General features: G+C 47.6%; 1 protein-coding gene across 6 annotated transcripts in view; it reads left to right on the top strand.

Moving 5' to 3' along the window:
• Positions 1–12269, top strand: part of LOC140427083 (teneurin-2-like) — a 3867843-nt gene that overhangs the window by 3762704 nt on the left and 92870 nt on the right. For all 6 annotated transcript variants that reach the window (XM_072512582.1, XM_072512581.1, XM_072512584.1 and 3 more), the window contains 3 exons: positions 1488–1607; positions 3399–3660; positions 5144–5411. In XM_072512582.1, the coding sequence (XP_072368683.1) occupies positions 1488–1607; positions 3399–3660; positions 5144–5411 (650 nt within the window). The remainder of the gene's footprint in view (positions 1–1487; positions 1608–3398; positions 3661–5143; positions 5412–12269) is intronic.

Here is a 12269-nt window from a genome sequence, read left to right as displayed (position 1 = left end):
CGTGGGGGCACCCACCGGGGCCAGATCCCCAGGATGCCGGAGCCCGCTCGCGCCACCTGGTCCCGCCGGTAAGAGAGGTGGTTTAATTCACGCCGGCGGGACCGGCATTACAGCAGCGGGACTTCGGCCCATCGTGGGCCGGAGAATCCCGCCCCTGAAGTCTGGGATATGCTCCCTTGTTGTTTTCTAACCATTTACAGAAAGTTTTTCAGTTAAGCTGTAAAAACCTTGGCAGCTAGGTGGAGCTCAACTATTTGCGTCATTGCGCCATGTCACAATGACTGTAAATGCACGTTCTTTCCTTGCAAAACTGAGGTACAATGAAGAATTGTGTTGCTCCCATGCTGGAGAAATGGGTATTGCTTTGTGCATCAGAATGTTTACAGGACTAATAGTGCTGTGCTATTAGGGGTTGGTTTAGCACAGTGGGCTAAACAGCTGGCTTGTAATGCAGAACAATGCCAGCAGCACGGGTTCAATTCCCGTACCGGCCTCCCCGAACAGGTGCCATAATGTGGCAACTACGGGATTTTCACAGTAACTTCATTGAAGCCTACTTGTGACAATAAGCAATTATTATTATTATTATGGACTAAATATTAATGGTACTTCATTGTTCTGGAGGTTGGATGGAGTCAAGTGGGGTTTCCTCATGGGCAAGTTGGCTCCAAAATATAGTATTAAAGATGGAAAGAGATCTTTTCAGAAGAATCGGCACTCTATTGCCTAAGCTAGGCAGGCCTTATTATTGTTAATTAGCCAAGCTGGCTTATTGGAGACCACCTGGAAAATGAACCTGCCACTAGCATCCGTTTGGTCCCAGTGTCCTTGTTGACGGATTGGTCATGCTTGGACAGGCAATGAAATGTTTCCCAATGTTGTGTCCCTAGCTTTAATTGGTTAAATTCCAGCAGACCCTGTCATATATGTGGGAAACTCCTAGCCTCAGTGGTGATTAGGTAAGTGGGGTGTATCCCTCCAGGAAAAGACTGTGCAGTCCGCTATCAGATTAACGGGAATTGTGGATATCCCAGCAGTTTGTTTGAGACTCATGCACGATGATATATGTATTGGTGTGTGGTGTGTTGCATATATTGACCAGCTGGCTGACTAGAAAATGACCATAGGAAACAAAATTATTAGGCTTGTGTTTCTACACATAAAGATTCAATGAAAATGAAAATAGGAATAGTATTTGAAGCATCATTTTATTTACCATAAGCCTGAATTTCGCAATTTACCTTTCCCAGCAGATGGCCAGTCAATTTGCTGTTGGTCTCCGAGGGCCCCTCCCCAAATTTGTTGTTGGTGTGTGTGTGTGTGTGTGTGTGTGCAAGCTTGCATGGGAGTGGAAAGTCCCTCTGGCTTTCTACTGCTCTTGGTAATCAATTGCCAATTACCTTCCCATTTCAGCCTCTCATGCGTTGCTTCATCATTAAAGTAAAAGCAAATTTTCAACCTTGACCTGGCTTTTTGTTCAACCACAGCTTAGCTTCGCTCATCAGAGGACAAGTCTTCACAAAGGACGGAACACCATTGGTTGGAGTAAATGTATCGTTTGTCAAATATCCTCAGTACGGATACACGATTACTCGTCAGGATGGCACGTGAGTCAATGATTAGACTTTCTCATTGGGAGTGCTCCACCCAGCATGGCCTCTCCTTCATGGACCCACATATCTGATCCACTAATGGAAATATTTTAGTCTGTTTCATTCATTTATTGCTCCAAATATCTTCCTATATTTCCTGAAGGAGATGACTGGTCCAGGATTGAGGAATGAGGTGGTAGTCTGGTCACTCACCCAGTTATTGTCCTGTCATTGAGCATGGACAGTGACCGTCATTGGACTACTCTTCCATAAAGTCATGATTGGTAATCTCAAACCAGTCCTCATTTTATAGCCTATACAGAACTCTTCCCAGTAAGGGGCATTGGATAGTGGAAATCCAGGCTGACATTATGTCCAACAGCCTCCTCCTTTCCCCCACTTTCAGCCCTTCATTAATTCTTCTCAGCCCCGTTCAGACATTTCTCAGCCCCGCTTGTGGCAGTGTAAGCCCTAATTCTTTATCGGTATTGGTGCCCTTCTCCAATATTGCACAACTCTACTCCAATCTGTGGTAGCCCAATGTGGAAATAATTGCACCCTCTATGACCAAGAACCCACTTTGGTCTGTGGTGGCTCACAACACAAATGTTGGAAGCACTGAACATGCAACCCTGGTCCAGAATATGTGACCACCTATGGCCTGTCCCAATCCTCCCAGCATTCCTCCCATAGTCATTCCATATGTAATTTTCACAAGGCCCCATGTGATATGTCTCCAAGCTATACGTTTTGTCCAAAGGTGGTGCAGTAGCATATATTTTTTTTCAAAATTTTAATTTACGTTGTTTGGAATATATAATCTGCATTTGCATTTGTTTATTGTCACGTGTACCGGGGTACAGTGAAAAGTATTTTTCTGTGAGCAGCTCAAACAGATCATTTAATACATGAAAAGAAAATACATAATAGGGCAACACAAGGTACACAATGTAAATACATAGACACCGGCATCGGGTGAAGCATACAGCAGTGTAGTATTAATCAGCTCAGTCCATAAGAGGGTCGTTGAGGAGCCCACTGTTGTTGCTACAACCCTGCCTACATTTTCCATGGGTTTTCATTTAGCTATACTGTCAGCCATCACAACCCCATCCAGCTGACCCTGGAATTTTTTGTCTTTTTTATAGCCTTTTGCACCTGACTGTGGGCAACACTATGAGCAATTTAGCTTTTTTTTTTAAAAAAAGCTTTGACATAGATCCCAGATCAGATACCACACTTCAAAATGCTAAAAATATACAAGAAAACAATTTTTATGTTAGTTTCCTCCGACTTCAACTGGGAATTTATAAGTCGCTACCAATCATTACTAACAGCAATTAACTTCTGGTTGACCTCATGTTTTTTTCACAGCAATCAAGCTTTGTCACCTTGAAGGGACAAGTCAGATTACACAGAGTTTCACCTCAACAGTAGGATAATACATTGTACAGTACCTTGTGTGACACTTTCTGCTCTTATCAAACAATGTACCATCTGACTTGTGAACAATGCCATGGGACAGACACTGTTAATCACAATGGAAAAATACGTCTTCTAATAATTAATTCGGAATGCAGAGATAATTAATTTGCATCCTGATATCACCATAGGTTCTTAGCTACTGCACTGCTCTGATTTGAATAATTCTATTTATATGGTCAAGCAATAAACATCGAATTTTGCAATGGAAAATATTTTTGATGGTCAGTATTATGTTGCCTAAGTTCAGGTGATAGCAACAGTGCATGGTTCTGTTTCAGGTTGGTGTCTATTTTAATTATGGCTATTTTGTTGTTCCCTTAGGTTCGATTTGATTGCAAATGGTGGTGCATCACTCACATTGCACTTTGAACGTGCTCCGTTCCTAAGCCAGGAGCGCACAGTCTGGCTTCCATGGAACACTTTCTACGCCATGAATACTCTTGTGATGAAGACTGAGGAAAATACCATTCCAAGCTGTGATCTGAGTGGATTTGTGCGGCCGGAACCAAACCTGGTCTCTTCACCACTTTCAACTTTCTTTAGTTCCTCTCCCGGGCAGAACCCTATTATTCCTGAGACCCAGGTAAGTGTACAGTAAAGACAGCGTAAAACAAAATCAAACGAAATGGTGGCGACTAGGAGGAAAACAAACTCAATTCAAAGCCACCACGTTCTGAAGTTGCATATAAAGGTTCAGTGGGAGAGCCCGATGGTCTTCCCACTGACGCCGATGCCCACCTGATGCTTCCAGCAGGCAAATAAAATTCTATTGAGTCTCCAGCCCCTTCAAGGCCCTCCACAGGTTTGTACCTCCACCTCCCTAACTACAAGAGCTGACTTGGTCTCTGCCTTAGCATAGGAGCCAACAGATTTCTGACCGTTCCCACCTGACAAGCAGTAGCAGGGTGCCTGTTTGGCACTTGTCGCTCACATTTAAATAGAACCAAAACCAAAATTTGGTTTGAGCCTGAGGCCCATGTGGAATGCAACTTGGGGTTGGATTTTAGTGCTCCCCTACTGGCGTGTTTGAAGTTGCGAGGGTGGCCTGTGGCCTTTACAATGCCTATCCATCTACTCCCAACCTTTTTTCCTTTTTCACAGGGGCCGGGGGAGGCGTCAGGCAGCCAGACAACTCTTGAGCCTATTGCGGCCCTGAAGTGGAGATTAATGACCACTGAAGGGCCTCAACCCACTACCACACCTCCCTCACGTCCTGCTCCTGCCGCTATTTTACCCAAGACAAGGGAAGACCCATGCCTGGCCATGAAGCCCAATAGGTTTTAGTGAGAGAACTTGTGTCTAATAACGGGGGAGGGTCTCTGAATGGCACTGCGGACCCAGAAAGCAGACAGCTCTCCCTTCACTGCCATCAGCCTGCAGGGTCAAACCTGCCGGGCTGAATGTTTTAAACAGGCCTCTCCCACCGTCAATCAAATATGTTGCCTATATGGATTTCCAGAAACTATTTAATAAAATTCCACAAAGAGATTTTAAAGGGATTCACTATTCCAGGCAAATGGAGTTCAAGTAGCATTCAGCCATGATTACTTAAATGGCGGAAGAGGCTACTTGGTCTGTTTATCCGATTCCAGCTCCCGTGTCTTATATAGTGTTGTATTCCCATCAGTAATCATTGTTTATTCATCCTGTTATATATATTGAACAAAGTAACCAATATTCCGCATACTGTCAACATTGTATTGATGATATTCATTTTTGTAAAGAAAGTACATCGGGTTATTTGTCACTTGTTCAAACTTTGCAGTCTGCCAGAAACGATCTCTTATTGTGCGTCTTTTGTGAAAGAAAACTTTTCTCTTTAAATAGATTACAATAGGCAGCTTAACCTAAGCACATGTAGCGCATAAATGATTACTTTGGTGTTGCTTTGTAATGGACCAGGCTAATCCATTGTAATTGCTGTTAGCAGACAGCCAATTGTACTGCATTAAATAATGGATGATACTGAGTCATTAGTGAAGATGCATTTTGCAACCTTTCAAATTAAGCCTTAATAGCTGCTTAACCACACAGGTATTTCACAATGCTTGTGTCGTGTGTTTCAGGTTCTACACGAAGCAGTTGAAATCCCAGGCTCCAGTTTGAAGTTATGCTACCTGAGCTCCCGTACGGCTGGCTATAAATCCCTGTTGAAAGTCACAATGACTCAGTCCATAGTGCCAATCAATTTAATTAAGGTTCACCTGATGGTGGCTGTGGAAGGACATCTCTTCCAGAAATGGTTCCATTCCTCACCTAACCTCGCCTACACTTACATATGGGACAAAACGGATGCCTACAGTCAGAAGGTCTACGGTCTCTCAGAAGCTGTCGGTAGGATTTTTAAGTTTGCTTTTACGTTGTACAATCGAGAGGACAAAATATAGTACATAACAATGAAGCAGATTGGTCAATCGGTGTGGGTTAAACAATGAGCATATTTGGTCAAAATACTATCAGCAGGATTGGCGTAACACCGTTCATGTAGTTTTTGACATACAACTCCTGTGTTTAGATCCTTTAGATACTTTATACAATGCATGGTGGTTGAGCTATTTATCTGTGCAGAATTTTGCAAATGTGAAGTGATGCACGATCAATTAAACTCAAAGACGAGGTTGTAACATAACTGAAGGCTTTAATCGACTAGAACTGTTCCCCAGCAGCTTCGGTACAGAAAGTGAGGGCTGCTGGGATGGCACCGGTTCTTATACCCTGCCCGTCAAGGCGGAACTACGTACCAAGAGTCAATGGTAAATGCCTAGGTTAAACCAATGGTCTTCAGCCTCTTGGGTACTGTAATACCTGATAATACCACATTCACCCCCTGTTAAAAAAGAGTCCAGCGGGGGTGGTGGCCAGTGGTCACAATTGCATCTACATGGTATGATCAGATATGGAGGTACCGTGATACCTCTTTATAGAGTTGTCGAGAATATTTTACAAGCGTGGAAGATATATACATTCAGTGTTCATTCACAGTTACAGTGAAACAATCAGTCGGTCGGGTGGCCTGGTCGTCCTCCTGGATCGTCTGGGCTTCAGTGGTGATTCTGGTGGTGTTCCGGCCATCTGCGACTCCGGGAGCGTGGCGTCGGTCTCCATGGCAGCTTCGTCACCCCTAGGCGGCGCTGGGGCCGACAGTTGGGCCGAGAGGGGGGCGCTTGTAGGGGGCGTCGGTGGGTGGGATGGCCTAGGTAGGATCGGTGGGAGGACCGACCCTCCAGTGAGGTGCTGTGGGGGAGGAGGAGGTGGGGTAATGGTTCGGGTGCGCGTGGGGTTTCGGCTGGCGCCTGGTCCCAGAAGGAGACTGTATCTGCCGGCCGTCAGGGAACGCCATGTAGGCGTACTGGGGGTTAGCGTGCAGAAGGTGGACCCTCTCGACCAACGGGTCCGACTTGTGCTCCCGCACGTGCTTCCGAAGCAGGATGGGTCCGGGTGTCGCTAGCCAGGTTGGGAGCGAGGTCCCGGAGGAGGACTTCCTGGGGAAGACAAGGAGACGTTCATGAGGTGTCTGATTGGTAGTTGTACAGAGCAGCGACCGGATGGCATGGAGGGCCTCCGGGAGGACTTCCTGACAGTGGGAGACGGGGAGAGTCCTGGACCGTAGGGCCAGTAGAACGGTCTTCCAGACCGTTCCGTTCTCCCTCTCTACCTGCCCATTTCCCTGGGGGTTGTAACTGGTCATCCTGCTTGAGGCGATGCCCTTGCTGAGCAGGAATTGACGCAGTTCGTCGCTCATAAAGGAGGACCCCCTATCACTGTGTATGTACGCGGGGAACCCGAACAGTGTAAAGATGCCCTGGAGGGCCTTGGTGACGGTGTTTGCGGTCATGTCGGGGCAGGGGATGGCGAATGGGAACCGGGACTACTCGTCAATCAGGTTCAGTACGTGTTGCGGTCGGTGGAGGGGAGGGGGCCTTTGAAGTCCATGCTGAGGCGTTCAAAGGGACGGGAAGCCTTTATCAGGTGCGCCCTCTCTGGTCGGTAGAAGTGCGGTTTGCCCTCCGCGCAGATTTGGCAGTCCCTGGTGACTGTCCTGACCTCCTCGATGGAGAAGGGCAGGTTGCGGGTCTTAATGAAGTGGAAAAAACAAGTGACCCCTGGGTGGCAGAGGTCCTCGTGGAGGGCTCGGAGGCGGTCCACTTGTGCAGTGGCACACGTGCCGCGGGACAGGGCATCGGAAGGCTCGTTTAGCTTCCGTGGACGGTACAAGATCTCGTAGTTGTAGATGGAGAGTTCTATCCTCCACCGTAAGATCTTTTCGCTCTTTATCTTGCCCCGCTGTGCATTATCAAACATGAACGCCACCGACCGTTGGTCTGTGAGGAGAGTGAATCTCCTGCCGGCCAGGTAAAGCCGCCAGTGTCGCACAGCTTCTACTAATGCTTGCGCCTCTTTTTCGACCGAGGAATGGCGAATTTCTGAAGCATGGAGGGTATGGGAGAAGAAGGTCATGGGTCTGCCCGCTTGGTTGAGGGTGGCGGCCAGAGCTACGTTGGACGCATCGCTCTCGACCTGGAAGGGGAGGGACTCGTCGATGGCGAGCATCGTGGCCTTTGCAATGTCTGCTTTGATGCGGCTGAAGGCCTGGCGGGTCTCCGTCGACAGGGGGAAGGTTGTGGACTGGATTAGGGGTCGGGCTTTGTCTGCGTAGTTGGGGACCCACTGTGCGTAATAACTGAAAAACCCTAGGCGCATATGTTCAGGGTCGGGGACTATAACTCCATTTCGCACTACGTAGCCGAGAATAGTTAGGCGGTCGGTGCTAAATACGCATTTATCCTTATTATACGTTAAGTTAAGGATTTTCGCGGTCTGGAGAAATTTTCGGAGGTTGGTGTCATCCTGCTGGTCATGGCCGCAGATCGTGACGTTATCCAGATACGGGAACGTTGCGCGTAAGCCGTATCAGTCAACCATTCGGTCCATGCCGCGTTGGAAGACCGAGACCCCATTAGTGACACCAAAGGGAACCCTTAAAAATTGGTAGCGCCGCCCATCTGCTTCGAAGGCAGTGTACTTGCGGTCACTAGTGCGGAGGGGTAGCTGATGGTAAGCGGACTTGAGATCCACCGTGGAGAAGACCTTGTATTGCGCAATCCTGTTCACCAGGTCGGATATGCAGGGGAGAGGGTACGCATCCAGCTGCGTAAACTTGTTGTTGGTCTGACTGTAGTCAATGACCATCCTATGTTTCTCCCCGGTCTTCACCACCACTACTTGAGCTCTCCAGGGACTGTTGCTAGCTTCAATGACCCCTTCCCTCAGTAGCCTTTGGACCTCTGACCTGATGAAGGTCCGGTCCTGGGCACTGTACCGTCTGCTCCTGGTGGGGACTGGTTTGCAATCCGGGGTGAGGTTCGCAAAAAGGGAAGGTGGGTCGACCTTAAGGGTTGCGAGGCCGCAGACAGTAAGGGGGGGTATAGGGCTGCCAAATTTAAAGGTCGGGCTTTGCAAGTTACATTGGAAATCCAACCCCAGGAGTGTAGCCGCGCAGAGGTGCGGCAGGACATAAAGGTGGAAACTGTTGAATTTCCTGCCTTGGATAGTGAGGTCTGCTAGGCAGAACTCCTTTATCTCCACAGAGTGTGACCCAGAGGCCAGGGAGATTCTTTGGTTTACAGGGTGGGTAACAAGTGAACAGCGCCTTACCGTGTCTGGGTGTATAAAGCTCTCCGTGCTCCCAGAGTCGATCAGGCAAAATGTCTCGTGGCCGTTGATGAACACCGTCGTCGTTGCAGTCGCGAGTGTCTGAGGTCGATTTTGGTCCAGCGTCACCGTGACGAATGTGATATAAAATAGTTACTTTAGAGATATTAGTTACTGTAATGTAGAGATAGGCCAGTCTCATTCTGGTGAGTTCACAGACAAAGGATTTCAGACCGCATGGCAAAGCAAGGAGGAGGTGTGTCCACCAAAGGAGGAGAAAAGAATGCTGGGTAATAAGGGGGCCAGAGGAAGGGATGAGAAGTGAGCCAATCAGAATGTATGACCAGGTCAGGAGGGGTATAGGATGACCTATGGGAATCGTGTATGTGAAACTTGATGCCATTTGAATTGATTTGCAGAGATCCATTTGTCTCTTTGTTCATTCGCTTTCCGGGGTGTAGGAGACTGGATGTGTCTTATGCCTCTGTGAAATGAATCAGGCTTGCAAGCCAAATAAAATAACTAATGCTGTACCTGCAAATCCATCTCGACTTTTATTGAGGCCAGACTGACGGGTAAAGAAATTTGGGATTTGTCAACCGAGGCCAGATGGAGCAGTTGCGGGTTGTGATCGGGCAGCGTGTAGTCGGCCGTGCTGGGGGCCTGGGGCCCCATCCAAGATGGCGTCTCCCATGGATCGCACATGGTGGTCGGGGATGGACAAAATGGCGGCGACCATCCATCCAGCGTGGTGTCTGAGGAGCAGGATGGCCGCGCCCGTGGGTCAGACGTGGCCCTAGGATAGGGGGGTGGCGGTGAGTACTGGCCGCCTAGGGCCCAAGGGGAAGATAGCCGCGGCGGTCCGGAGTCGCTGGAGGCCACGGCTCATGCTTGGCAGACCCCCACGAAATGGCCCTTCTTGCCGCACCCTTTGCAGGTGGAGGTGCGGGGATGCTTCGCCTGCCCGCAGAAGAAACAGCGGGGCCCGACGGAGTTAGCGGGCTGTCTTACAGCGCAGGCCTGCAGGGACACGGGGAAGGTCAGTGGGGCTGCCGCTGCGGGATGCCACGCAGCCCAGGGGGCCGGCGCGTGGTCGGGCGCATAGGACTGCGCGTTTCTGGAGGCAACATCCATGGACCCTGCCTGGGCACGTGCCTCTCTCAGTCCCAGGGTGTCCTTTTCTAAGAGTCTTTGGCGGATCTCTGAGGAGCTCACACCTGCTATGAAGGCATCCCGGATTAGAAGTTCCAAGTGCTCGCTGCCCGAAACTTGCGGGCAGCCACAGTTTCTGCCCAGCACCAGTAGCGCACGGTAGAAGTCCTCCAGCGATTCCCCGGGGCTTTGCCGTCTAGTTGCGAGCAGGTGACGTGCGTAGACCTGGTTTACAGGGCGGATATAATGCACTTTTAACAGTTCGATCGCAGCATCGTAGTCCTCCGCCTCCTCGATGAGGGTGAAGATTCCAGGGCTTACTCTCGAGTGCAGGAGATGCAGTTTCTGTTCTCCTGAGGGGGTGCCTCCGGCCGTCTCGAGGTAGCCTTTAAAACATGCCAGCCAGTGTTTAAATATCGCCACCGAGTTCTCTGCATGGAGGCTGAATTGTAGACACTCTGGCTTGATTCGGAGATCCATTCTTTCAGCTTAAGTCTAGTCGATTAAATTGATGCATGATCAATTAAACTCAAAGACGAGGTTGTAACATAACTGAAGGCTTTAATCGACCAGAACTGTTCCCCAGCAGCTTCGGTACAGAAAGTAAGATCTGCTGGGACGGCCCCGGTTCTTATACCCCGCCCGTCAAGGCGGAGCTACGTACCAACAGCCAATGGTAAACGCCTAGGTTAAACCAATGGTCTTTAGCCTCTTGGGAACTGTAATACCTGATAATACCACATGAAGTAAATTACTGTAGCCTCCGTCCATTGTGTTGTGGACAACTTCATAGCACAGATGGTCAGTTGTAGCCATGTTTACTCAGAACATGCAGGCCAACGTAGCTCTGACTAGCGAACACAAGACATTCCCCAGTCACTGGGATAGTTATTTTGGCCAGAAAGAAAAAGGCAAATAATGACTTCAAAACCTATGGCATGTTTTTCAGATAATTTCCCACCACATAATAGTTATTGTTTTGGCTCCCGTGAAAGGCACCCTTGAATGTAACCTGGGCCTTTTTTACAGCATCGGTAGCCAGAAGATTTATGTTGAATTGTGAGCATAGCATTTTGAAAGGGATTACCACAAAAAAAAACAGATTTTCTAAAAGAACTGTAATTTTTTTCCAAATGGATAGTTTGGCAGAGTAAATTAAATAGTTTCTGCATGTTTAATTGTCAAATATAACAGCTCAAAATGATGCAATCAAAGCCAATTGCAGCTATTATACAGGGAAAATGTACAGCAATTGGGATATTTAAATGCTATGGCATAACACCAGTATATAAAGAAATAAAACTATTATGTATAATTGCAATGACGTATAATTGTATTTTTATGATTTACTTATTTGTTGTATAAACAGTTTTGTGTGCACAAGTGCTGATGAATTGATCGGGTGAGGGAACAGGCTTTTGAGTTACTAGAAAAAACAGGATTAACCCGAGCAAAACCTCCTGCTGTCTTGTTTCGTCAGACATGGATCAGTGGTACCGCTTTCATTTTGGAATTCAAAGGTTGAGGTTTCAAACTGAACTTGGGCACAAATTTTGGGCACTCCAATATAATACTGAGGGAGTGTTTCACTGTCGGAGGTACCACCTCTCCGACAATGTTGAACCAAGCCAGGCCTGTCAGGCCACATAAAAAAAATCTCTCGCCTCTTTTTTTTCTTGAAGAAAATCAGGAGAGCTCTCCCTGGTGTTCTGGACCATATTTATCCCTCAACCAACATCACTTGGAACGGAAGACAGATTCTCTGATTGTCAGCATGTTGTTGTTTGGGGCATCTGGCTGTGTGTAAATGGGCTGCCGGGTCCACTATATTGCTCCAACAGTGACTATACATCACAGGTACTTCATGTCTACAAAGCACTTTGGGACATTTCAAGGTCACGACAGGTCCTCGATAAATGCAAGTCTTTCTTTCCCTTGCTTTAGCTGTGTCTTCTAATTCTGCTTCCCTCGCACCAATCAGATTCTTCTCCGTTTCCTTTCATTATGTCAAAAGAACTCGCTGCTTAAACAAAAAGAAAATCCACAAAAATCCATAGAAGTCAACCTATTAATGCGCTATCTCCAACAACATGTCAGTGCTAACCTTTCACTTAATTGAAGGCCAGTTAGCTCTTTTGTGTTCAATGGGCTGGTGGGGTTAAAGGTTAGTTTTGGGAGGGAGAGCAGCTATTAAAAATGAAATTATTAGCCCAAAACGAAATCTCTAATGGAGCTCGAATTTCCCAACAAATTCGGCTGCGTGTCTATTTTGTCGCCATGTTTATCAAAATGATGCTTTTCCCCACCACACGAACGCCTGTTCAGTATGTTCTTCTGCTGCCAGATCAATCTTATGTCCCCTTCAGCTTAGCAGCAGACAAAGGTCAG

The sequence above is a fragment of the Scyliorhinus torazame genome, chromosome 7 (assembly GCF_047496885.1).
Source record: "Scyliorhinus torazame isolate Kashiwa2021f chromosome 7, sScyTor2.1, whole genome shotgun sequence".
Taxonomy (NCBI): Eukaryota; Metazoa; Chordata; class Chondrichthyes; order Carcharhiniformes; family Scyliorhinidae; genus Scyliorhinus; species Scyliorhinus torazame.
This window is presented reverse-complemented; position numbering and strand designations above follow the sequence as displayed.